Source organism: Chanodichthys erythropterus, chromosome 16, assembly GCF_024489055.1.
Source record: "Chanodichthys erythropterus isolate Z2021 chromosome 16, ASM2448905v1, whole genome shotgun sequence".
Lineage (NCBI taxonomy): Eukaryota > Metazoa > Chordata > Actinopteri > Cypriniformes > Xenocyprididae > Chanodichthys > Chanodichthys erythropterus.
In genome coordinates this window covers 21,858,331-21,882,238 of record NC_090236.1, presented here as the reverse complement: position 1 = coordinate 21,882,238, position 23,908 = coordinate 21,858,331, and the positions used below count along the sequence as shown (strand labels likewise).

At 36.1% G+C, this 23,908-nt stretch overlaps 1 protein-coding gene across 1 annotated transcript in view; it reads right to left on the bottom strand.

Annotated features, from left to right (window-relative positions):
• Nucleotides 1-23,908, bottom strand: part of slc44a5a (solute carrier family 44 member 5a) — a 110,978-nt gene that overhangs the window by 45,740 nt on the left and 41,330 nt on the right. The window contains exon 2 of the mRNA XM_067362679.1: nt 1,780-1,828. Within this exon, the coding sequence (XP_067218780.1) occupies nt 1,780-1,828 (49 nt within the window). The remainder of the gene's footprint in view (nt 1-1,779; nt 1,829-23,908) is intronic.

Sequence of the window (23,908 nt, the reverse complement as noted above, 5' to 3'; positions counted from 1 at the left end):
GCTTTGACTCGCTCTCTCTCTCTGTGTAATTGCTTTGCATCAAATGTGTAATCATCTCATCCAAATATTCACATCAGAGTGCTAATGGGCTCATTGAAGCCAATCATGTCAGGAACCTTTTACAAAAGATGCCTTGATAAATGTCCACACAGCATCAGCCCATGAATCGGCAGAATGGCCAGGGTGATCTCTTTCGTAGAGCATATACAGTGTACCAGGAAAGTATTCACTTTTTCCACATTTTGTTATGTTACAGCCTTATTCCAAAAGGGATTTGATTCATTATTTTCTTCAAAATTCTACAAACAATACCCCATAATGACAATGTGAAAGAAGTTTGTTTGAATTTAATGAAATTAATAAATATTAATAATATGTAATAATACATATTTTAATAAAACATAACATTAATACATATTTCATTAATAAATAAATATTCTTTCATAAATAAATAAACCTATAATCTATTCATACAGTAGGTATAATTATTAGTACAACGAAATAAACCTATGAATTCCATGAGTGCAATCAATAGGGACTTTCACTATGCTGATATTGTCTTTTTTTGCCTAACTGTACAGAAACAGAACTACTCTTTACACAAGGATCACAACAAATACTAATAATATCATGTTGAAATGACAAGTCCACTGTGCTTTGAAATGGTCTGACTGTGATCTTTCCTTTGAAAAGAGGTAATACAAGACAGCAGCTTCTTTCTCCCTTGGCCACACTTTCACTAGCCGCACTCCCTGCCTTCCACTCCTCAACCAGACATGATTAGTGAAGTGAACAGTCTCCTCATTCTTTATTTAATGATCCATCATCCCTCTATATGGGTTACTGGGCCTCTGTTTGCTCTGCTTTTGATTGTTTTACAGCTGCTCAGATTCCACTCACTCTTACTTTACTAAGTAAATGCCATTGATTTGTGCTGTTTTCCAACAGCATATAACCTTTAGCCTTAAATAGATACATTAATCTATTAATAAACTATGCCCTAGATGCAGAGTTTTATCAAGCCCACTGATTTACAGACCAGGCTATAAAGCATCTAGCTGTGATGTATTGGCTTCGATCCACATGATACCTATACACTTAAATAAATATTTAGCAACATATGAGATCAAATGAATGCAATAAAAAGGAATGTACGGAGAGCATCTCCATGACAACAGTGAATGTTTCTGTGAGAAGAGAATTGCAAACAGAGTAATAAAGTGAACAGAGACATTACTGTCATTGCAGTTACCCTTTGTTGCATTTATTATTAAAATCAAAGGACAAACTTTAAAACTTAATGTTTCTTTTTACTTCAAAATCTATCACCTTCAATATTTACATGCAAATATTATAAATTACATATTATAGAGTATAATATATATTTAACTTTATAGAAAATAGCAATAAATACTCCACAAGTGCTTGATGCATCACCACATTCATCAGCTGTTTTGAATTTATTACTTTTGTGAGTAAAGGTCAAAGGTCAGAAAGCTATCCTCATGATGGTTTGTATGTTACATCACATCCTGGGGTGCATTTCCCAAAAGCATTGTTAGCCAACTATGGTCGCAAGTTGGTAATGATATTGGTAATGACGGAACTTGCGATGATGGTTGGCTTTGAGAAACCCACCCCTGAATAGTTAAAATGGCTTTTGAATGATGAGGACACTAGCACCAGAGCTTCATGATGTCAGAAATAATGCTGACTGTGATCAATGGATTGAGTCAAGTGTAAATCTGCAACACTGAAAAGACATGAAAGTTGATTTACCTGTTATAAACTGGCCCTCTAAATGTTGGGTCAAACTTGCGAGGTTCACCTATGGAAATAAAAAGGAAACATTTAACGTTAATTAGGTATAAGAGATATGAGGTTTAGCAGGGCAAATCTTAAACAAATATAAGGTACAGAGTACCACCCTAAATGGCTTGGTTTGTGTTTGACTGGCTGTAGATCATCCCACTTACAGTATACTGCTTACCAAATAAATAAATACTGTACATTAAAAAAAAATTTCATTTGTCACATCAAGATAACATTAAAAATGTTTTCCTTTATTTATTTTTTTTTTTTTTTACTGCTTTTCAAATGCCTTTTATGTTAAAAAATATGATAATCTAAACAAACAATTTTAGGATACATAGGGCCAGATTTACTAACAGCTTGCACAAGAGCAAACACACTTTTGTCGGGACTTACTAAAGACACACAGTGAAAAATGAATGCTGAAAAGGTGTGGACACAGTTATTTTTGTAGAAGTTTCCCTTTCAGATGCAAAATTTATGGGAGGAGAATATTTAAATGAATCATGCAAGGTGATTTACTAAGGTTTGCACTAGTCAATTTACTGGTATTTGCATCATTATTTACCGCCCAAAATGAAACACTAATTTGTGTTGCTCTTGGTAGATTGCATTAGTCATTATGGAAATGATCCAGCAGTGTCTGTGTTCTTTAATGTGCGCGCCGCCAGTAGATCATGCACAGAACTTTCCACTCCCATTGGCGCTTTTTTGGAATTGCGCTCTCATGCTAATTTGCCCTGTTTAGTAAATCTGACCCATACAATGCTAGCTGTGAAATTGGTCAAAAATACAGTCATTTTATTCCAAAAATGTTCAAAATGTCATTTACACCACCATCATTTTTGTCACCAAATGCTATTAAGCACAATACATTAGTCAAGATGCGGTGGAAATTTTTATTTATTTAGGACAAAAATTCACAGAACTCTTATGTGATGTATTTATGGGTCAATGACGTGATGAGTTTTTTGTCCAAAGACCTTAATAATAATAAAAAAATAAAGATATGATGTCCAAAGTATGTAAGGTAGTACAACTAGATCTCTTTTATTGAATCCAAAAGGTTTTAGTTATATTTTACTACATATAAAGGTATTTTAAAGATTTTTAAGTGTCAAAAATTCATTCAGTTTAACCGTCCAAAGGCCAATACAGCCATTTAATCATTTGTGATTAAAATATCTTAAAATGTAATAAATGTATTTTTTTTATATTCTGCATGACTTTATAATATCATATATCAACATAGTGCAAAATGGCATTAAAATGAGTTATGAGAAAGAATGTCCAGAAAAATTAATTTCATTGATGTCATTCTTTTGCTAGCTAGCTAGGTATCAGCCTGTTAGCATTGTTTGAAAATATCGTTATTTGGTATAACCAAAAGTGTCATTCGGTAAAACCAAAATTTTAGTAAAACTGAATGACTTTTTGGTGACAAATTTTGTCCATCTTGTAAAAAATGACAAAAGCAGTGTTAATCGATTATAAAAACCTCATAATCTCATTGATAACACTTAATAAAACTTCAAAATTAATTATATCTCCACTATGTGTTTTTTTTTTTACTTTTAAAAACCTTATTTGTCAATGACCCATATACATATTGGACATTTTCAGTGGACAAATTTAACTCTCCAGAGTGTGAAAATTCTGTTTTAAAAGACTTTATTTTCTAAAAGTCAACAAGGTTAAAAGTGTCCACAGTCGAAGAAACAACCATCACAGAAGAAATGTGCTTCTGTCACATAACGTGAACTGTAGGTGAGTCGAGTTGAACCCTAGAACAGTTTACCACAGATGAGAACAAATACAAAATAAACAAAATCAGACGATGACTTGAAAAGTGAGACTCACTGACAGAACAAAGCTCGACCATCGACTAGGGAAACATGAGGTCTATGAATGCACATGAACTAATAGAAACAGCTGGGAACAATCAAGGAACGAATAAACAACAACCTACAAAGGGACCACAAACAGGCTCTGAACAAGGCAAAATGCAAACTAAAAGACTACATAACAATAGCACAAAGCTCTATATCATCAATACATTTTTAACAAACAAACATGCTACAGATGGGAAAAGAGCTAACAGGATATAGCCTACTTTGTGGAAAAATTCTCATTAAAAATGGTTGGGATTTCCCAAACTTTTTTCATTGAGAGTGATTTCTTTTGCTTGCTATTGCTACAGTCCACTGCTGTCAACAAGCGGATGACTGACTGCTGGGAAGATTTAAGTAAAAATGGCAGATATTTTCGAATACAGTAGGAGTAGGAAAGAAGATACAGGATGGAGATCCAAAAGCTTGCTTATGTATTCTAGTTTTATTCCCTGCCGTTCCACCTGCCAGGCTGTCTGTCAGTGAGCAATCTTTAAACTCTTGCCAGTGCAAGACACTGTGTTTGGATTATTTCTGATGGTTGTTAGTGTTCTACGACTACAAAATGCTTTGTTTTGTCTTAGCTTTTGGAGGTAAGAGGAATAGCTGAAATGGATCTGTGATTTTTTTTTTTTTTTTTTTTTTTTTTTTTTTTAAGGAAACCTTATGGCAGTTATGATAATTTTCAACAAATACACAAGAAGCTTTCATTAAATATAGGCCCTACATACAGTACATAGGCATGTATGAATCAGGTTTGCTGTATATTTCATTTAAAGTAATATACCAACAACAATAAACCAATCTCATGTGTCTAAACGAATCACTGAGGCATCCTTATCAACATTTCATCTTCCATTGCTCTGAACCATATGAACTGCACATCCCTCCTGGTATTTCCTGAATTGTTTTTCTGCAGTCCAAATCATGTTACTACCGCCATGCTGTACACCTTGTTTGAATTGGTCTGTCATCAGAGAAGTGACACTAAATCGATGGAGATGGCCGCGGCACATTTAGCGGAGTGACTGAGCATTCCATCAGCTCAGCACAATGGGCTTTTTCACCCATCAGCCACCTGTAACGCTACAGTGAGCAGAGGGAGCCTTCTGACTCATGCAATCACTGTGGACCGTGGCCATAGGGGGCAAAGTAGTGTGGTGATGTGGAATTAGTTGCCAACTGTTCAGTTTAATATAGCAATATGAAATCGGAAATGTAAAATCATCCTATATTTAAGACATGGTATTGTATTCCATTCAGGACACAGTTTGATCTGTATTTTACCATCTTAAAATTTTACATACAGTGGCATGAAAAAGTATGTGAACCCCTTGAAGAATCTGTGAAAATGAGAATTATTTTCATAAAATAAGAGGGATGATAACAAAATGCATGTTATTTTTTGTTTAGTACTGTCCTGAGTAAGATATTTTACATAAAAGATGTTTGCATTTAGTTCACAAGACAAAACAATAGCTGAATTTATTAAAATAACCCCATTCATAAGTATGTGAACCATTGATTCTCAATACTGTGTGTGGTTACCTGATGATCCACGACTGTTTTTATGTTTTGTGATGGTTGTTCATGAGTCTCTTGTTTGTCCTGAGCAGTTAAACTGAGCTCTGTTCTTCAGAAAAATCCTCCAGCTCCTGCAGATTCATCAGTTTTCAAGCATTTTTGCATATTTTAACCCTTTCCAGCAGTGACTGTAGGATTTTGAGATCTGTGTTTTCACACTGAGGACAATTGAGGGACTCAAACACAACTATTAAAAAAGGTTCAAACATTCACTGATGCTCCAGAAGGAAACACAATGCATTAAGAGTTGGGGGGTGAAAACTTTTGAACAGGATGAAGATGTCACAATTTTTCTTATTTTGTTTAAATATCATTGTTTTTCATTTAGTACTGCCCTTCGGAACCAACAGAAGATACTTGCATGTTTCCCAGCAGAAAAATTAAGTACAATTTACCTTGATATTTGAATTCAAAAGTTTTCACCCCTCGGCTCTTAATGCATCGTGTTTCCTTCTGGAGCATCAGTGAATGTTTGAACCTTTTTTAATAGTTGTGTTTGAGTCCCTCAATTGTCCTCAGTGTGAAAAGATGAATCTCAAAATCATACAGCCACTGCTGGAAAGGGTTCAAATATGCAAAAATGCTTGAAAACTGATGAATCTGCAGGAGCTGGATTTTTCTGAAGAACAGAGCTCAGTTTAACTGCTCAGGACAAACAAGAGACTCATGAACAACCATCACAAAACAAATAAAACAGTCGTGGATCATCAGGTAACCACACACAGTATTAAGAATCAATGGTTCACATACTTATGAATGGGGTTATTTTAATAAATTCAGCTATTGATTTGTCTTGTGAACTAAATGCAAACATTTTTTATGTAAAATATCTTACTCAGGACAGTACTAAATAAAAAAATAACATGCAATTTTTATTATCCCTCTTATTTTATTAAAATAATTCTCATTTTCACAGATTCTGCAAGGGGTTCACATACTTTTTCATGCCACTGTACACTTTCATGTAAGTTGTATGAGAGAGAATCATATTCTTAATGCATCGTGTTTCCTTCTGGAGCATCAGTGAATGATTGAACCTTTTTTAATAGTTGTGTTTGAATCCCTCAATTTTCCTCAGTGTGAAAAGATGAATCTCAAAATCCTACAGTCACTGCTGGAAAGGGTTCAAATATGCAAAGATGCTGGAAAACCAAATAATTTTTGGGACCTGGAGGATTTTTCTGAAGAACATGATCAGTTTAACTGCTCAGAACAAACAAGTGACTCATGAACAACCATCACAAAACAAAAACAAACAAACAAACAAAAAAAAAAACAGTCATGGATCATCCAGGTAACCACACACAGAATTAAGAATCAAGGGTATGTAAACTTTTGAACGGGGCCATTTTAATAAACTCAGCTTTTATTTGTTGTCTTGTGGACTATATGTAAACATCTGTTACGTAAAATATCTTAGTCAGGAAAGTACTAAATAGAAATTAACATGCATTTTGGATGATACCTCTTATCTTGTTAAAATTATTCACATTTGAACAGATTGTAAACGTTTGATTGACTTTTGAGCTCAACTGTATATATATATATATATATATATATATATATATATATATATATATATATATATATATATAATCAATAAACATATTGATAAAAAATATAACATTATAAGAATAAAGTTATAAAATTTGGAGTTAAATGGAATAGTATTGGATGAATAATATAGAATCATTTTAGTTAAAATTTACAATAAAATCATAAATGCATGATTATAGGTTACCAAGCCATTAGCTTCTGCACTAGCATCATTGCAAGAAATTAATCTGAATTCTATTAATACTGTAATATTATTTTTGTCATTTTGACTCAAAATATTACCACTTTAATCTCATAATTGTCTTTATTCTTGACATTTATGACTTGTGAAAGGCCCTATTATGAGATTACAGCTTTATTCTTATAATGTTACTACTTTTCTGTAAATCTTTATCTTTTATTTATTTTTTTTACAAGTAAAATTAAAATGCGCACACACCTCAAATAGCTTCAATATAGCTAACTAGAGGGTATCTTGACCATAGATAAGATATTTTGAAATTTTGAATCTTGAGAACACAACTTACATGAATGATGAATAGGGTTGCAAAAATTCCAGGAATTTTCAAAGCTGGAAACTTTCCATGGGAAAGTTACAATTGCTGCAATAAAAATATATTTTACATATTTACTAAATTAGAATTAATTGAATGTGAAAAACAAATAACCGTTATTTCATGTTATGACCAAACAAAATGTTTATATTTATGTTTTTATATGATACATTTTATATAAATATTATAAATTTATATAAATTTCCCAAAATTTCCAATTAATTCCCATAAATTCCTGTTACGTTTCCAAAATGGAATATTTCCAAAATTCCCCAGGTTAAGTTCCCGTGGAAAGTTTACGGAAAGTTTCCAGAAACTTTCCGCCCCTTTGCAACCCTAATGATGAAACACTTAAAATGCATGATGTCACATGGTTCAAAATGAAGAGACCTTAATTATGAGTACGCAACTCAAACCTTCACCACATGTCAACACTGTGGATCTTTTATTTGATCTACCTTTTATTTTCAACTTGCCACTAGAGCAGGGACCTCAATTATCCACAGCATGACCATCTGACATTTGAATACAATACAGAAATTGCAGTGGATATCCAGTGTAGCTGTGAATTAAAGCAGGATGGCAGCCTACATCCTTATAAATTCTCCTCGACTACCCAGCTCTCAGAGTGGAGGAGGGCTACAGCTCGAGAGTAATTAGAGTTAAGAAAGTAAAGTCGCTGGAGATGTGGCTTATGATTTAATTCTTCTCTGGCATGGGGCCTTCAGCACTACACACTAATTAAAACAAACAAAGCTAGCTGTTGTGCATTCACCTTTCTCCACAGTCATTCCTTCAGAGGTATTCAATCAATACGCTCCATTAGAGACCCCGCCACATGCAAGAAAGTCAATATCACACACTGAAAACATGCACAACACAATTCAATGCAGTGAATGCACATTAACACACCCTCAGGAAACTTGAGACAAATGCTCAATAAACCACTTTTAATAGAAAACTACATATAATGTGACATTACACAACTTTAACTGTATCAGTAATCCAATACTATGGCCAATATAAGTTCCAATACTGAATAATTTCTGAGATTTCTGGGGATAAAATGGGTAATTAAAACCATTACGATCATTAAACAGGCCTAAACTGCAAATTGTCAGACATTTTTTGTTATTTATTAGCAAAAAAATAGAATAGATGGAATAGATGCCCACACACTGATATTGAAGACAATATAATGCACAAATAGACAAATATAGTCCCACGCCATAAATCACACAACCCATCAGGGTATTTTATCACTAGCTATGTTTTTGTTGTCTAGTAGAACACAAACTGAAATTGAATTAATTTCTTTGTCAAGAAGAGTTCATAAACTTTTTAGCCAATATATAAAAATATTGAGACTTTTTTGTTGAGTAAAAGAATCTGAGATAACATAATGCAATTGCACCACTGAAATAAATATTATCATTGATTTTAAATAGTGTCTGCATTACTGGACTCCTTTAAAAGACACAAGGCATTCTGCACTTTAAATAATTCTGACTCTGCACATGGTGTCTACCTCACAACCTCCCTGCTATGTTCACAACAACAATTATATTATAACTATAGACATTATATACATGTTATATAAATACTTTACCATCACAGGAATAAATTACATTTTAAAATATTTGAGGTTGTAATAACATTTCAGAATGTAAATTTTTTTTACTGTATTTTTTATCAAATAAATGGAGCCTTAGTGAACATAAGATACTTTTTCAAAAACATATATGTTATTACATATATATATTTATGAGGCATGATGTTCTAAAAATGAGGAGGCAAATTCCTCGCTGTTTTTTGTTTGTTTGTTTGTTTGTTTTGTTTTTAATCCAATGTAAATGCATGTTCCAGTTACACTTCATTTTAACATATTTTAATAAAAACTTTACAGATCATGTTTAAGTCATTTCAAGTTTGACATGACATAAAGTGGTGATATCCTTTTTTAACTTCTTAACTAGTCTTCTCATTAGCACCATTATTTATTCATTCGGACCGATTCTCAAATATAGAATGCGCACAAAAACAAGAGGCGGGATTTATCGTGTGAACAGCCAATCATATCTTGATGGAGACATTGCCTGCTCTCACGTGACTTTTGCATATTTTTTCTCAATTCACAAACCCACAGCACACTTAAGGTGGTCTGTTAAAACTCAATGGGCTCAGGGGAGGCAAGAGAGACACTGCTTCATAGTGTAACACACATATCTTTAACCACTAGTGTCGTTGTTGGACAGTGTCACTTTAGAAAAATTAGTGATTTATACACTTTTTAATGTCATATTTCATGATTTATTTTGTGAATCTCAGCCATATCCACCACTGTATTTATGTACTGTTTACACACACACATCATTCCAACAAATTACATTCAATAGATGTCCACAAAAAACTCTTTATGAGTACTTCTTAGCATGGCTCAAAATACATCAGGCTTATTCTACTGTGGTAAACATACAATGGATTTGGCCCAGAGCTACAGCATTAATGAAAGCCCAGGAAATCCTGAGTTTAGCGGGGCTTCAGAGGTGCATGGATGGGCCCTTTTATCTCTCTGTTTGGTGGAGTGGGCATCCCGTAGGCACTCAGAGAATGAGAGCTGCTCGTTACAGTCAGCACTGCACATGACAACCACTCAAAACATCTTTATTCTTAGAACAAGCTTCACTATAGTGTCTCTACAGTAGCGTTTGATGCACAGCTGGAGTGATGGACAACTTTTGAAGTCTTTTGAAGGTCTTTTTTTTATTTTACAAAGTAACTAATTTAAAAAAATGTCTACAGTATATTGAGAACGATACACAAAAAGCTCCAGTCGCACATGTGTTGTTAGAAGTATATAGCAGGCTGTTCTTCTGTTTCTGTTTATTAGCGCAGAGCTGTTCTCATCATTACCATCTATCATCACTGCTCAACTTCTTCTTAGGGTCATACACACTGACAGCGAGGCTGCAGAGGCTAGCCTAAGGAGGTCTATAACACCTGGAGAAAGCCATCCATTAGTTATCTCAATGCTTCAGCTGCTGCTAACTCTGGAAGTAGGCAGTTTCAGTTCTGCCATCTCATGGGTGCTCAGTTCTGCAGCCAGGTTGTTTTGAGCCAAAAACCTGAGTTGGAGCTAACAGGGCCATGTTAACCAGGCAAACATTTTCTTTTGGTTCAGTCACCAAGGCTGTGAATGAAGGAAGTTAATGGCTGAAAATCAAAAGAAAATCACCTTGGGAGATTAAAATGGATGCATATCTTCAGTGAACTGCTGATTCATTTTCATCCAAGTATGACCAAAGACTCATTGCTCAATGTTAAGTCATGGTAACATTGGTGTTATCACAAGGTATGCATGTTACAATTTACAGACAAACTGATAATTATTGACTGATAACTGGCTAATATTAAGATTTCTAAATATAAGACTAAATTAGATTAAAAAATAAAACACTAAAAACTAAAGTCAAATTATTTTAAATGCTACATGTGAATTCAGGGATCATAACATTCTAAGTCATAGTATGAAAATGGCATTCATTTTGAGCTTTTCAATTGTTATTCTAAACACACTATAGATGGATGTCTTTAACCGTTTCACTAATGTCTTTTGAAGCATATCCAATGAATCAGAACAAAAAAACAAAAACAAAAAGAATAACTCAAATTTTGAGTCATCTTACAATTGTTTTTCCAGTGTCTATATGTTTTTTTGTTTGTTTGTTTGTTTTTTTAAAGAATTAATTATTGTCAATAAGACATGACAACGTTAAAGGTCCAAAAATATGCAAAAAAGCTCCATACACAAAAGGAAGCAAGTAAAAAAGACTGTCTGCATTTGCCAGGGATATAAAGGATTCGTGGAGTGAGATTTGTAAACACTACACCACTCCATCCCCCACTTTCTCTTATCCTGTTAAACAGGCCCAATGTCCCCTGCGTACCTTGGAGTCGTGCTCAGAGACAGGATTGATTACTGTGGACAGGCTCACACCAATCCCACTGCAACCTGGAGGGAAAACCCTACAAGCAGAAAGAGTTTACTTCTGTTGTACAGGTGTGCTCGACTGATTTCCTCTACAGGTGAAACTGTGGCCTGTCTATTGATTTGCTCACCAGAACTCTGGGTCTGATGTAGAACTGAAGGGAGCCACAGGGGCCATGTGGAAAAGGAAACCCACAATGACCTCTCTTAACAGCAAACAATCAATAGAACATTGAAGTGACAAACAAAAATAATTCTTGAAGTAAAAAAAAAAAAAAACTTTTGGAAATCTTACTAAGCAAATATGTTTGTCGGACATGTGTACAAAACATCAGATACAAGAATTATATGAGCATTTGCATAAGGAGCCATTGTAACTGATGAATGTCCTTCCCTGTATCTTAACGCTCGCAATCGGCTAGGCGGCTCCATGGAAACAGACATTTAATTCATTCGGGAGGCTTAATTACATTAGCTTAATGTGTGCCACTGCACGGATCTGCAACAATTTAGATGGAGTTAGACAGTTGATATTTACCTCAGCATTAATAACAACGAAACTGAGGTTTAAATTGGGATCACTGGGTGGCAGTTATTAAAGGGATAAATCATAGAAAATAGAAAATTCTGTTATCATTTACTAACTCCCATGTATGTAAGTATCTTTAGAGAGAGAAAAAAAGTCTTCCGTACAATACCGTTCAGAACTTGGGGTCGGTATTTTTTTTTTAAGAATTGGTAAATTCGTCGGCTTTGACGTTATGTCGATACTGATGTATTGGGATCCCTATGGAAAGCGCCACCACCACTGAACTGTGTTACAAGTGTCTGAGATGCAGATGCTGGCAAGCTGTAGCATGCCCTTTTGACAACTGCCCCCATTTGTAACCTACTCAGTGCCCCAAGTAAGCCCGAAGAAAATAGTCCTCCATTACAATTGGATGGAAGGGACAGGGCTTACCTGGAGACAGTCATAGCTGCTGTCTCTCTTATCGTGATATTTCACAGGGAAGAGTGCTTCGTATCTCAATTCTCATATTTTTCAGCCATGAAGAGTGTTGTTAATGCTGGGGAAGCATGCCTATTCCAATGGAGATTGACGCTATGGAAGCCACACCCTGCCGAAAGGGAGGTAATCTGTGGTGGATACACATATGGACTGACCCGTGGGGCAGTGCTACATATGGAAGATCTCTGCGGTAGGCCCTACCTAGCCAGGGAGGAACTACTATCTGATACAGAGGAGAACTGCCCAGGGAAAGACACGTGTTTAAAGAAAGGGAAACCGTACAATGTAAAGTATAAATATGGGATTACCAAAGGGGATTCACAGCATACGGCCTTCTATCCCAGTACAAGGGTTGACATCCACTATCCAGTGGCCCAAACTCTGCTTGGAGATGGCTTTTCCTATCTGCTGACCTCCAAAGCAGAGCTTCAGCTGCTCAGAGCTTCTGAAGCTCTCTGTGCGGTCCATGTAAATACGCAGTGCGTGAACAGGACACAGCAACACAAGGGCTGGGTCTGCCTCCTCCAGGGGCAGTGCTTGCAATTTCACCAACTGATACCGAAAGGGAGTGGTGGGAACTTTGGGCACATATCCGGGCTGGGGTTTCAGGATCACCTGAGACAGCGCCAGCCCGAACTCAAGGCATGCTTCGCCAAAGACTATAGATATAGAAAGACAGTTCCTACTATTAGTTATGAATGGGAGAAACTGCAACACGCACTATTGCGGAATACATCCCGCCGTCTAAGTAAAAGAGCCAATCGCTGATTGATAAAGTCATTGTGTCACTGCAGCTGCTGTTTGAAGCTTTGGTTCACATAGAAACCTGAGACTCATGCTTAGGACTGCATGCTTTGGCTTGTCTAGCTTGAAAAATAATCTTTTTTAAAGCTATTTGAGCATAAGAAACAACATTTATGGGACAGTTCATGTCAGATTTTGTTGCTGATTTAAAATATGTTATTTAATTCTGAGTTCGCCAAGCATTTTTTTAGATTTCAGGATTCCCCCATTCAAATAAATAGGACTTGGTCCTGGATGCCTGAAATAGCTGCCCGGAGGCGTTGAGAATATGGCTGCTGAGAGAACAGACTTTCCTTGAAAGGGACTTTGGCTTCTCTGACCGAAATGCCTGCAGGTCCCCCACCATCTTGAAGGAAGTGAGCGTGGTCAGGAGCATTGTCTTTAGTGAATGGATATTAAGCTGGACTGACTCTAGCGGCTCAAATGGAGCTCTCTGCAAACCAGAAAGGACCACAGAGTGGTCCCAGGAAGGAATGAGGTGTGGCATGGGAGGATTTAGCCTCCTGGAGCCTCTCAGGAACCTGATAACCAGATTGTACTTTCCCAGTGGCCTACCATCAACTGCATCGTGATGTGCTGTGATGGTGGCAATATACACTTTCAAGATGGAAGGGGACAGCCTCCGCTCCAACCTCTTTTACATGAAGGAAAGCACAGAACTGATTTAATTTCTAAGGGTCTTCCAGCCAGGAAGAACACCAGTCAGTGAACAGACTCCACTTCAAAGCACAAGCGTGCCCCAATATGTCAGAATCAATGTAACGTCTCTGTTCCCTCGTTCAGGTAACGAGGGTTACATCAGTAACCGAGACGTTATTTATAGTAGAAAAAGTTTCTGTAAATAAAAAAATAATAATAAAATGTTCTTTACACTAAGAAAAAATGGTTCTTTTAAAGAAATGTTCACTGAAAAGTACTTTGAGGAACCCAAAATTGGCTCTTCTTTTGCATCACTGTGAAAAAAAAAACCCTTTTGGAACCTTTATTTTTAAGAGTGTTGGAGAGTATAAGAGACTTCTTTCAAAAACATAAAAAAAAAATCCCTACTTTTTTAAAAAGTTTTTGATATTCTAAGGGCTGGTTTACATAGAACATGTCTTTGCTACTAAAAACACAAGACAGATGTCAGTACAATGAAAAAAAGCTCATGGTCTAGAGACAAGTTTTTAAATGTAGAACTACTTTTAACTTGAGCGCTGCATTTTTAGAATGGTGTGTCAATGCTGCAAAAGACACAAGACACCAACGCAATGGCTAAAGACATCAATCTAGTACGTTTAACCCTTAAATGCATACGTCATTCACTAGCCTCCTGCTCGTTCATTTTTTTAAAGTTAGACATCAACCTTCTTGGTATTCCTCAACCAATTCATTATAAAGAATATAACAAGAAAAAAAATCATAAAATTATAAAAGAATGCCTATTTTTGTATTCATTTTTTGTAAAAATTGTATAGGGTCGCTATCGACCCGAGGTGTGTATGAGTGTAGGTATATTTTTTCTGCACAACAATAATTGAATCTTAGATGACGGACTAAGCGCAATTCACCTTTATTCCACAAGGTGGCAATGTCTGATACTCAATGCTGAAGTGACAACTCATTTAGACAGAAAACGAAATAATAAGAAAAACATGAAATGGCTCAGCGATTTACTGCAGAACAAGTACTGAACACAATCAAATATGTCTGTAACTGTTACAGGATGGATCTGGTGAAGCTGTTAGCGATCAAAATATTGATTTTGAAGATGTTGAAAATTATATAGTTTTGAGAATATGTTTGAGATCGCGAATGGGCTCATATTTGTGACCTCAAACATAAAAATAGCCTATTTGCTGAATTTACTGGGAAATGAGCTCTGACGAGGACAGTGATGATGGCATAAAACATCTGCTCAAACGGAGCCCTTTCAAGCTCCAAAAGGTAACGAAATATGCTTTATTTTATTCTTCTGTAATTGTTACTCTAATATCAGAGGAGTTTTATATTATCACGACAGGTAGAGATCCTTCCGTGTTAGATATAGATCCGGGTCGATAAAGACCCGAATATGTAAGAATGATCGGTGAAACAGTCATGCATTTAAGGGTTAAAGTAGCACAGTGGAGTCTCTAAGTCGGTCCTGCTGTTATCCTCAACTACACGTAGGGTCTTCAGAAAGCTTCTCCTTATGGTCCAGGAATTTACGAGAAACAAACCCATTACACAAGCTCCTTAAACTGCATGCCCTGCAGCATAACATATATTACTGTTATCATCGCTCGTCAGAAACAATTACAATTAATCACATCTCCAGTGTGCATGAATGGATTTGCAGCCGAGTGAGTGGCTTTTCAGCTTGGCAGGCACATGACAGAAGAAGGCAGTAACAATAGTGGGTTGGAACCAGCTTGACCTTTCCAAACACTTAAAATCATCTTTACTAATCACAAAACTGATCTCAGATCAGTGTGAAATGATAACTCCCACTGAAAGGGTGACAGAGTTCACATCCAGACGGCCTGGGTCAGACCCATGGAGTCTGGGCTTAGTTGGAGCTTTGCCTAATCTGGATTGAGCTCTCTGGTCCAGAGCGCTGCTCCACACGCAAGTAGCCTCCCTCAGACAGGATTAAAACTCTGATTGGTCAGATAAAGGAATAACAGTGGTCAGCAGGAGAAGCGCTAGTCAGGCACCTGTGCAGTTGAACTGACAGATGATCCTGTTTGCTAATAGATGAGAAATCTGGCAACAATGGAAGTAAATCCCAAAGCTGTAACTCAAAGTTGTATCAAATTACACCTATACACTGGAGAAATAGATACCTCATAGGCTCATTCAAACACCTGAGAATGTGATCCATGCATTTCACCAAAATAAATAAATAAAATAAACATTATTTATAACATACAATTTATATGAAAATAAAATAAATAACTGATATAAAATTATTATAAAATAAATACATTTAGAATATAAAATGCTATTATTATTATTATTATTATTAATTATTGAAACTAACATTAAATGGAAAGCCCTGAAAATTACTGTAATGACGAGCTTACGGTATTGGCTGTCCGTGCATTCATGGGAGGGTCAAGTTCTGGCGGAAGTTTGACCTCTGACTCGACATATGACAAAGGCGTGGCAAAAGCTCAGGTTAGAACTGACGAATGCGGAAGCTCAGAGGATACAACAAAACAAAATGCCGGTCACAAATCAGAAGTTTAAAACGAGAAGTTTTAAAGAAAACTGTCAAAGGATTTCGATATAAGAGAAGCTACGTCAAACGTCAGGTCAGAGGTCACCCTTCTGCCAGAACTGAACTCTCTTGTGAACGCGCAGACGGCCGTTACCGACAGCTAGTGATTACAGTTTATAAAGTTGTAAGTATGGATATTTTTCTTACAAAAACACATCGCTCCACTTCAGAGGGCCTTTATTAACTCCCTGGAGTCATTTGGATTACTTTTAAAGGTGCCGTAGAACGTCTTTTTAAAAAATGTAATATAAGTCTAAGGTGTCCCCTGAATGTGTCTGTGAAGTTTCAGCTCAAATACCCCATAGATTTTCTTTAATACAATTTTTTAACTGCCTATTTTGGGGCATCATTAAATATGAGCCGATTTAGGCTGTGGCCCCTTTAAATGCTCACGCTCCCCGCCCACGGAGCTCGCGCTTGCCTTAAACAGTGCATAAACAAAGTTTACACACCTAATATAACCCTCAAAATGGATCTTTACAAAGTGTTTGTCATGCAACATGTCTAATTGTGTAAGTATGGTATTTATTTGGATGTTTACATTTGATTCTGAATGAGTTTGTTAGTGCTCCGTGGCTAACGGCTAATGCTACACTGTTGGAGAGATTTATAAAGAATAAAGATGTGTTTATGAATTATACAGACTGCAATGGTTTAAGAATGGAAATAGCGACGGCTCTTGTCTCTGTGAATACAGTAAGAAACGATGGTAACTTTAACCACATTTAACAGTACATTAGCAACATTAGCAATATCACTAAAAATATCATGATATCATGGATCGTATAAGTTATTATTGCTCCATCTTCCATTTTTCGCTATTGTTCTTGCTTGCTTACCTAGTCTGTTGATTCAGCTGTGCACATCCAAACGTTAATACTGGCTGCCCCTGTCTAATGGGCTGGCATATGCAAATATTGGGGGCGTACATATTAATGATCCCGACTGTTACGTAACAGTCGGTGTTATGTTGAGATTCACCTGTTATTCGGAGGTCTTTTAAACAAATGAGATTTACATAAGAAGGAGGAAACAATGGAGTTTGAGACTCACTGTATGTCATTTCCATGTACTGAACTCTTGTTATTCAACTATGCCGAGGTAAATTCAATTTTCAATTCGATGGCACCTTTAAGATGGATGGATGTGCTTTTTTTGGGCTTCAAAATCTAGGGTACCATTCACCCCCATTATGAAGCTTGGGAGAGCCAGGATATTTTCTATACAATTTTCAGGCATTAAATTGGATTTTAAATGCATTCTCACTTCAATTCTGGTGTAAAGACGCCCTTAGAGTAAGATTACAGATTTGTTCCTTATTAAACTTAATCCACTTCATATAACTTATCACTTCTTCCAAGAGCAAAACTTCCTCAACTCCTTTTGTGTCTTAGTCTGATCTACGGGCTTCACGCAGTGAGCCCTGCAGCAAAAAGAATTTTCCTCTTTTGAAAACGGAGGACATTTTTTAAGCGCCTATCACCACCATCATCATGAAGTTGCTTCCTGTAAAGCAATGAGCTCTTATGTAACAGTCAAAAAACACCCCCAGAATCACATGCCCACACGTCTTATTCCTCACATTCTTCAAACTCAATTTTTATCTTTCTGTTTGTATGATTCTCTATTTTGCGGCTCAGAAAGCAAACTAATACATTTCAGACCAGCCCAGAGAGCGTGCAATCCTGATTTAAATGTGAGGGAGCTTGATTCGAGCATGTAGTAGAACTATCATCTCTGGTCACATATTATTATTCTTCCTGTGGAGGTGCAGTTAAGACCAGTGAACCGTTACATCACAGACAATGAGCCTGTGGCCTCTAGAAGGTGGAGTTTGATGTTATTTAAGCAGTGCCTTATGTTTTGGAAAACTCTGCCAAAGAATAACAATGAATATTTTGAAGAGAATCGTACGTGACTCATGAATAAACTGACTGATTGGACAGGAAACTCATAGACAACCAACAATCTGGCCACACAGACAAATACATACTCCTCAAAGTGATTGGTTTGGCTTTGTATAATGAAGTAGACGCTGTTCTGCTTACAAAAGAACAGAAAAATGAATACTGTTCATTGAGATTCAGCTTCAGAAGCACCGGATCCAACCTGATATTAGGTACAGTTTTTTGTTGAATATTACATCTGTCTGTCTTATTGAACCCTGAGGGGTTTTTGAGGAGTTTGAGAGTTTTCCAAGTCAACTTTACATTTTTACAGCAATATAAGTGCAATCACTACCCTGCATTGTTTCACAAAATTACAGATCCAAACCCCAACCACTAATTTTCATTTACACACCAAAGCTGGAACTGATATTTACTCTATTGAGTCAATAGAGTTTTGGAACACTGACATTGTCTACTAATTATGCTGCAATATAAAACAGACGTTTACACCAAGAAACCAGAGCCAGTCACAGCAGATGTGAGAAGGAAATATCAAAAAGAATTTTTGATTAGAGTTGTGGAGGTGTGTTGCTCCACACAATCTCAAACTGTGATGCTGAAGTCGTACTAGACTTTCTGAAGTGCAGTGAGCTTTTCTCTGCGGTTTTATGGAAACAACAGCAAAAACTCACTCACAATGAGCCTGGAACGAACTCGCTGTTAGCGTTAACCTCTAAAGATTACTTTCAACAAATCATACCTTTAGGCTCAACATAGGCAAGCGTTTTGTTGAAGAACATCAGGTTTAATCTGTCCCTGAGTGGAGCAAAGTAATAAACAGAAGGGCAGATGAGTGCCATATCAGTGTGAATCTGAGGTACTACAGTTATTACTTCTGTTGTCTCCTCATGAGGAAACGTACAGAGAAGAGAAATGGAAAATCGAATCAAGCCGTGAGTTGGACTGCCATCTTTTCAGTTGACACAGTAGGAAATTCTCTCCATTTAAATTCCTTTGTTTCAGTGCTGAGAACAAAAACAAATCAGCATTTTGCACCAGTACAAAAGAGTTACATCATGTTCATTAATGGAGTCATAAACGTGGCCCATAAAAATCACTTACACTGTCTGTACTCATTTAGAGAGAAGCGATTAGCTGCCATAACAGATTCACTCTATTCTCCTCCCATTCATACAGACGCCTCCAAACAATCAACGGCAAGATGATAAATAATGAACTCCCTTCTACTTAGACTAAATTATAATTATAATTGTTGGTTGTCAATTAATTAAAATATTTAATCATGATTAATCTCACTTTTTCCATAATTAAAGACTACGATTTTCACTTCTTTTTAAAAGACAAAAAACTAAACAATATGAGTACAGTAACTACTGGGTTCTGCAGTTTGTGTTGGACTCATGTACCACCTGTTCCACTCATGGTGGAATTACAGATATTATATTGGTACCGTTTTGGCTTCTATGCAAAAAAAAAAAAAAGAGAGAAAAAAAAAAAAAAGGAACTACATACTGTATTTCCAGTTTACTGCAACTTCTCAGTCACAAACACTTAGGAATGTGAATTACGTGAAACTACAAGACCCCACGTGAGACTAAAAGAATTCAAACCCAAATGTTATCCCAATTAGTTGAAAGCAGCTGTCTAAACAAAGAATTTCAAATGTAACAATATTGCTGAAATGTTAAGGATTTGTGAGTTCCCAGCATGCAGTGCAGCAAGAATAAGTAATTTGTCTACTGTTATGGGATTATTGTTTTGCTGTTTGCTGACCTTTTTTTTTTTTACTTTTGGTATTGCTTTGTCTTTATTGTTATTGTAGTTATTTGCTGTGATGTTAAGAGCTCATATTTTTACATTTGTTGATTTGTCACCATTCCTGAGGTTTATGTTTCAAATGTTGAGGTCTATCTATGTACAACTTTCTAAAACATCTAAAATATCTCATATTTTATGGACCAGTTTCAACCAATTACATTTATGCTTAAATGATTATTATTAATTTTTACCATACAAAGGCTGCAAATGAGTTTTGCTAAACATCCCATGTGGGTTTGATACATATGGCATAGTAATTATGCATAAAACAACAACAACAAAAAACACTTAGTGTGCCAAAAGACATACTTGTGCTGTGGCTCTGAACAGTACCAATTAGCTCTGAAAATACCACTACATGTTTACCTGACTAATTAATACAAAGTAATATTAACCCTGCTGAAAATTAATATTATCCTTTATTTAACCATGAAGTTCCCATTTAGATAGCATCTAAGTAAACAAACACAAAAACATTACAACTTCAAGGGATAAGAAACAATTGGTTGCACTTTATTTTACAGTACGTGTACTTACCTAAGTAACACTGGTTAAGGTAACAACAGTGGTTAAGGTTAGGTTTAGGGGTAGGTTCAGGGTTAGTACCTTGTTATTACCCAGTTATTACTGTAATATGTATGTACATGGGGAACAGGACTGTAAAATAAATTGCTACCAATTTAACTAATGCCCATCAGCAAAAAAGGTGAAGGTGGTCAACCAGCAATGTCCTCCTAATTAAGTTTACTCATGTTGGGTAAGCTAGTTAAGCATCCTGGTGTACACACCAGCACCCCAACAGTCAAGGACAGTTTTGGACAGGATCCAAAAAACACAAAATATGCAGGTGGTCATTTCAGCAGGAAAGCAATAAATATTCACACACACATTCAATTTCACTGAACAAGATAGCCAGAAAGAAAAGTAGAAATACTACTGTGATTTGGCCCAGAAGAAAGAAATGGGGGTAGTATATAGTAGAGCTCTCCAACATAATAGGATGGTATTTGTTAGAAATGATTAATGTTTAAAAAGCAGCATGTTCTAAAGTAGGTCATTTCCACAGGCAGAGTGGGTGACTGCTTTAGCACAGACACACACCCTTTATTTCGTCTCATATAACTGCAGACTCTAGAGTATAGAATGAATTTAACAAAAGATGAAAGAATTGAACACCCAGAATTTTTATTCTGGTTTATAAGTTATAACCTTGAACAGTAAAATGATAGTAAGGAATATGTGAATTTTCATGTCCCCATTAAATATGCCATAAAATATTGCAATGATTTTCAATTTGTAAAATTCTGTTACAGTGGTGTTTTGAAATGAAGTTTTCTTTTTCTTTTTTTTTTAGGTAAATTCATGTTCCAGTTACACATTTTTCAGGTTGAAGGTTCAGGTTTTCAGGTTAAACCCTGTGGTGAAAATCAGGTTTTTAATGATGTTTATCTATGTGGTGTTTTTAATATGCTATGTTTACCTACCTGTTTACCTACGTCACTAACAAATAACCAATCTTGTCAATGTGTGGTGCAGGGCTTTTCCACAGTGAGCACAAGAACACCTTTAAGAAGGGACATGAAAAATCAGGTACATGTAGCAATGTAATGGGTGAATTGAATTATGCATATGAGGTATATTAGGATGTTACGATGAACTATAAGCCTTTCTCCCTATGAAGTTCAAAGTGTTTCTAAGGATGATGATTTTTAGAAGGCAGCTGTCTGACTCTGCAATGGTGAATGGGAACATGGTTTGTGTAACATAAGCAACACTTTATTAGCTGTTTGATGATGTAGTCAAGCCAAAGTCTAATCATATCAATCACCGCTGTGTCACGTTGTAGAGCAATACATAAAATGCATTACCTTTCTGATACATTGACTTGTAGACAACCCTACATAATTCACTCTTCCTCTTTTTCTGAATAAGTTTCTGGTTCAAACATATATGGCTAAATTAAACCAATATTTCCACTTGCAATTGTGTAGCGTTTGCCACAGTTGAGTAGATCAGGAAGTCAAGTATTATTAAGTGGAGGCAGGGACTAATTTGCATATTCACTGCTTATTTTCAGATCATCAGCCATCAAAGCATGGTAAACACTGGTCAAACACTGAGATTTACTCTTATTTTCACCAAACTGACTGCTCACTAAAAAAAAAAAAAACGTCACAGATCATGTTTTCAAGTCAATTCAAGTTTGAATGTGATGTGATAAAGTGGTGGGTGATTTGTTTATGTGCAGAACACACACAAAAGAAGAGGCAGTCCATCCATTCTGTTACACACAATTACGGATATTATTAGTCCACTTTCAAATAAAAATTTCCTGACAATTTACTCACCACCATGTCATCCAAGATGTCCATGTCCATCTGTCGAAAAGAAATTAATGTTTTTGATGAAAACATTCCAGGATTATTCTCCTTATAGTGGACTTCAATTGGCCCCAAACGGTAAAAATTACCGTTTCACTGCAGCTTCAAAGGGCTTTAAATGATACCAGACGAGGAATAAGGGTCTTATTTAGAGAAACGATCGGTCATTTTCTAAAAAATAATGTAAAAATGATATAAGTTTTAGCCATAAATGCTCATCTTGAACTAGCTCTCTTCTTCTTCTCTATTAGAATTCCGGCAGTGTAGACGCTGCTAAGAGTATTACTGCCCTCCACAGGTCAAAGTTTGAACTAATTTGTCATATACAATATGCTAGTGCAAGTATATAACAATTAGTTCAAACTTTGACCTGTTGAGGGCAGTAATACACTTAGCAGCGTCTACACTGCCGGAATTCTAATAGAGAAGAAGAAGAAGAGAGCTAATCAAGAGGAAAGAAGGACATGGACATCTTGGATGACATGCGGGTGAGTAAATTATCAGGAAATTTTTATTTGAAAGTGGACTAATCCTTTAAGATTTTATCAAAATTTTGAATGATGGTTCAAAATATAACAAAATTAAATTCAAGTTTATGTCTTCATACAAGTTAACTGTCAACTCCTCAAAAAGCAATGGCTTTAGCTTTAGCTCTTTGTGTCAGCCATGTTCATTTTCTTGCAGGTGTGTAAATAATTAAGCTATAAGTGTAGTTTAAGTTTGACTAGACAATATGTTCTTAAATTATAGCCCAATTATATTAATTTTTCAAAAGTTATAGTGTTTAAAAGGTACTGCAGAAAGAGGAATGACTAATATAATGAGACTATGACATGAAGCTTGAAGCATGAAGCAGAGCACACACAAGTTGATAGTCACAAGATTGCTCACAAGCACACACATCAGAGAACATCAGAGACAGCAACCAAAGTGGACCACACGGTTCTCACACTGCTACTTAGTGAAGTTCCTAAACGTAATTTAGGGAGGAGCGAGCCCATCTAATCTTCCAATCAACAGCCAGAGTATATAAGCAGCTGCTTACCTCTCTTCAGTCTCAGCTGTTTCAGCATCCCTCCACCTCCCCAAACTCCACCTTCATTTCAGGTACCTTGCCCTATGTAATCACATCCTATATTTATTCACTGGGGGGTGTATCAGAGCTCGAGTTGAAGATGCTTCATCGAGCCCCTCCTCAGTGGACAGCAAGCCAAATTGGCTAACCTAATATCCTAAAGATTATATGGGCAAACGAACTCGTTAAATTAAGGTTGAATAAGCACAATTCTCCCACTCAACTTTAGATGAAAATGCATAAAGTGCCATAACTGTGTGAGAGAGAGAGAACAGAGACTTTA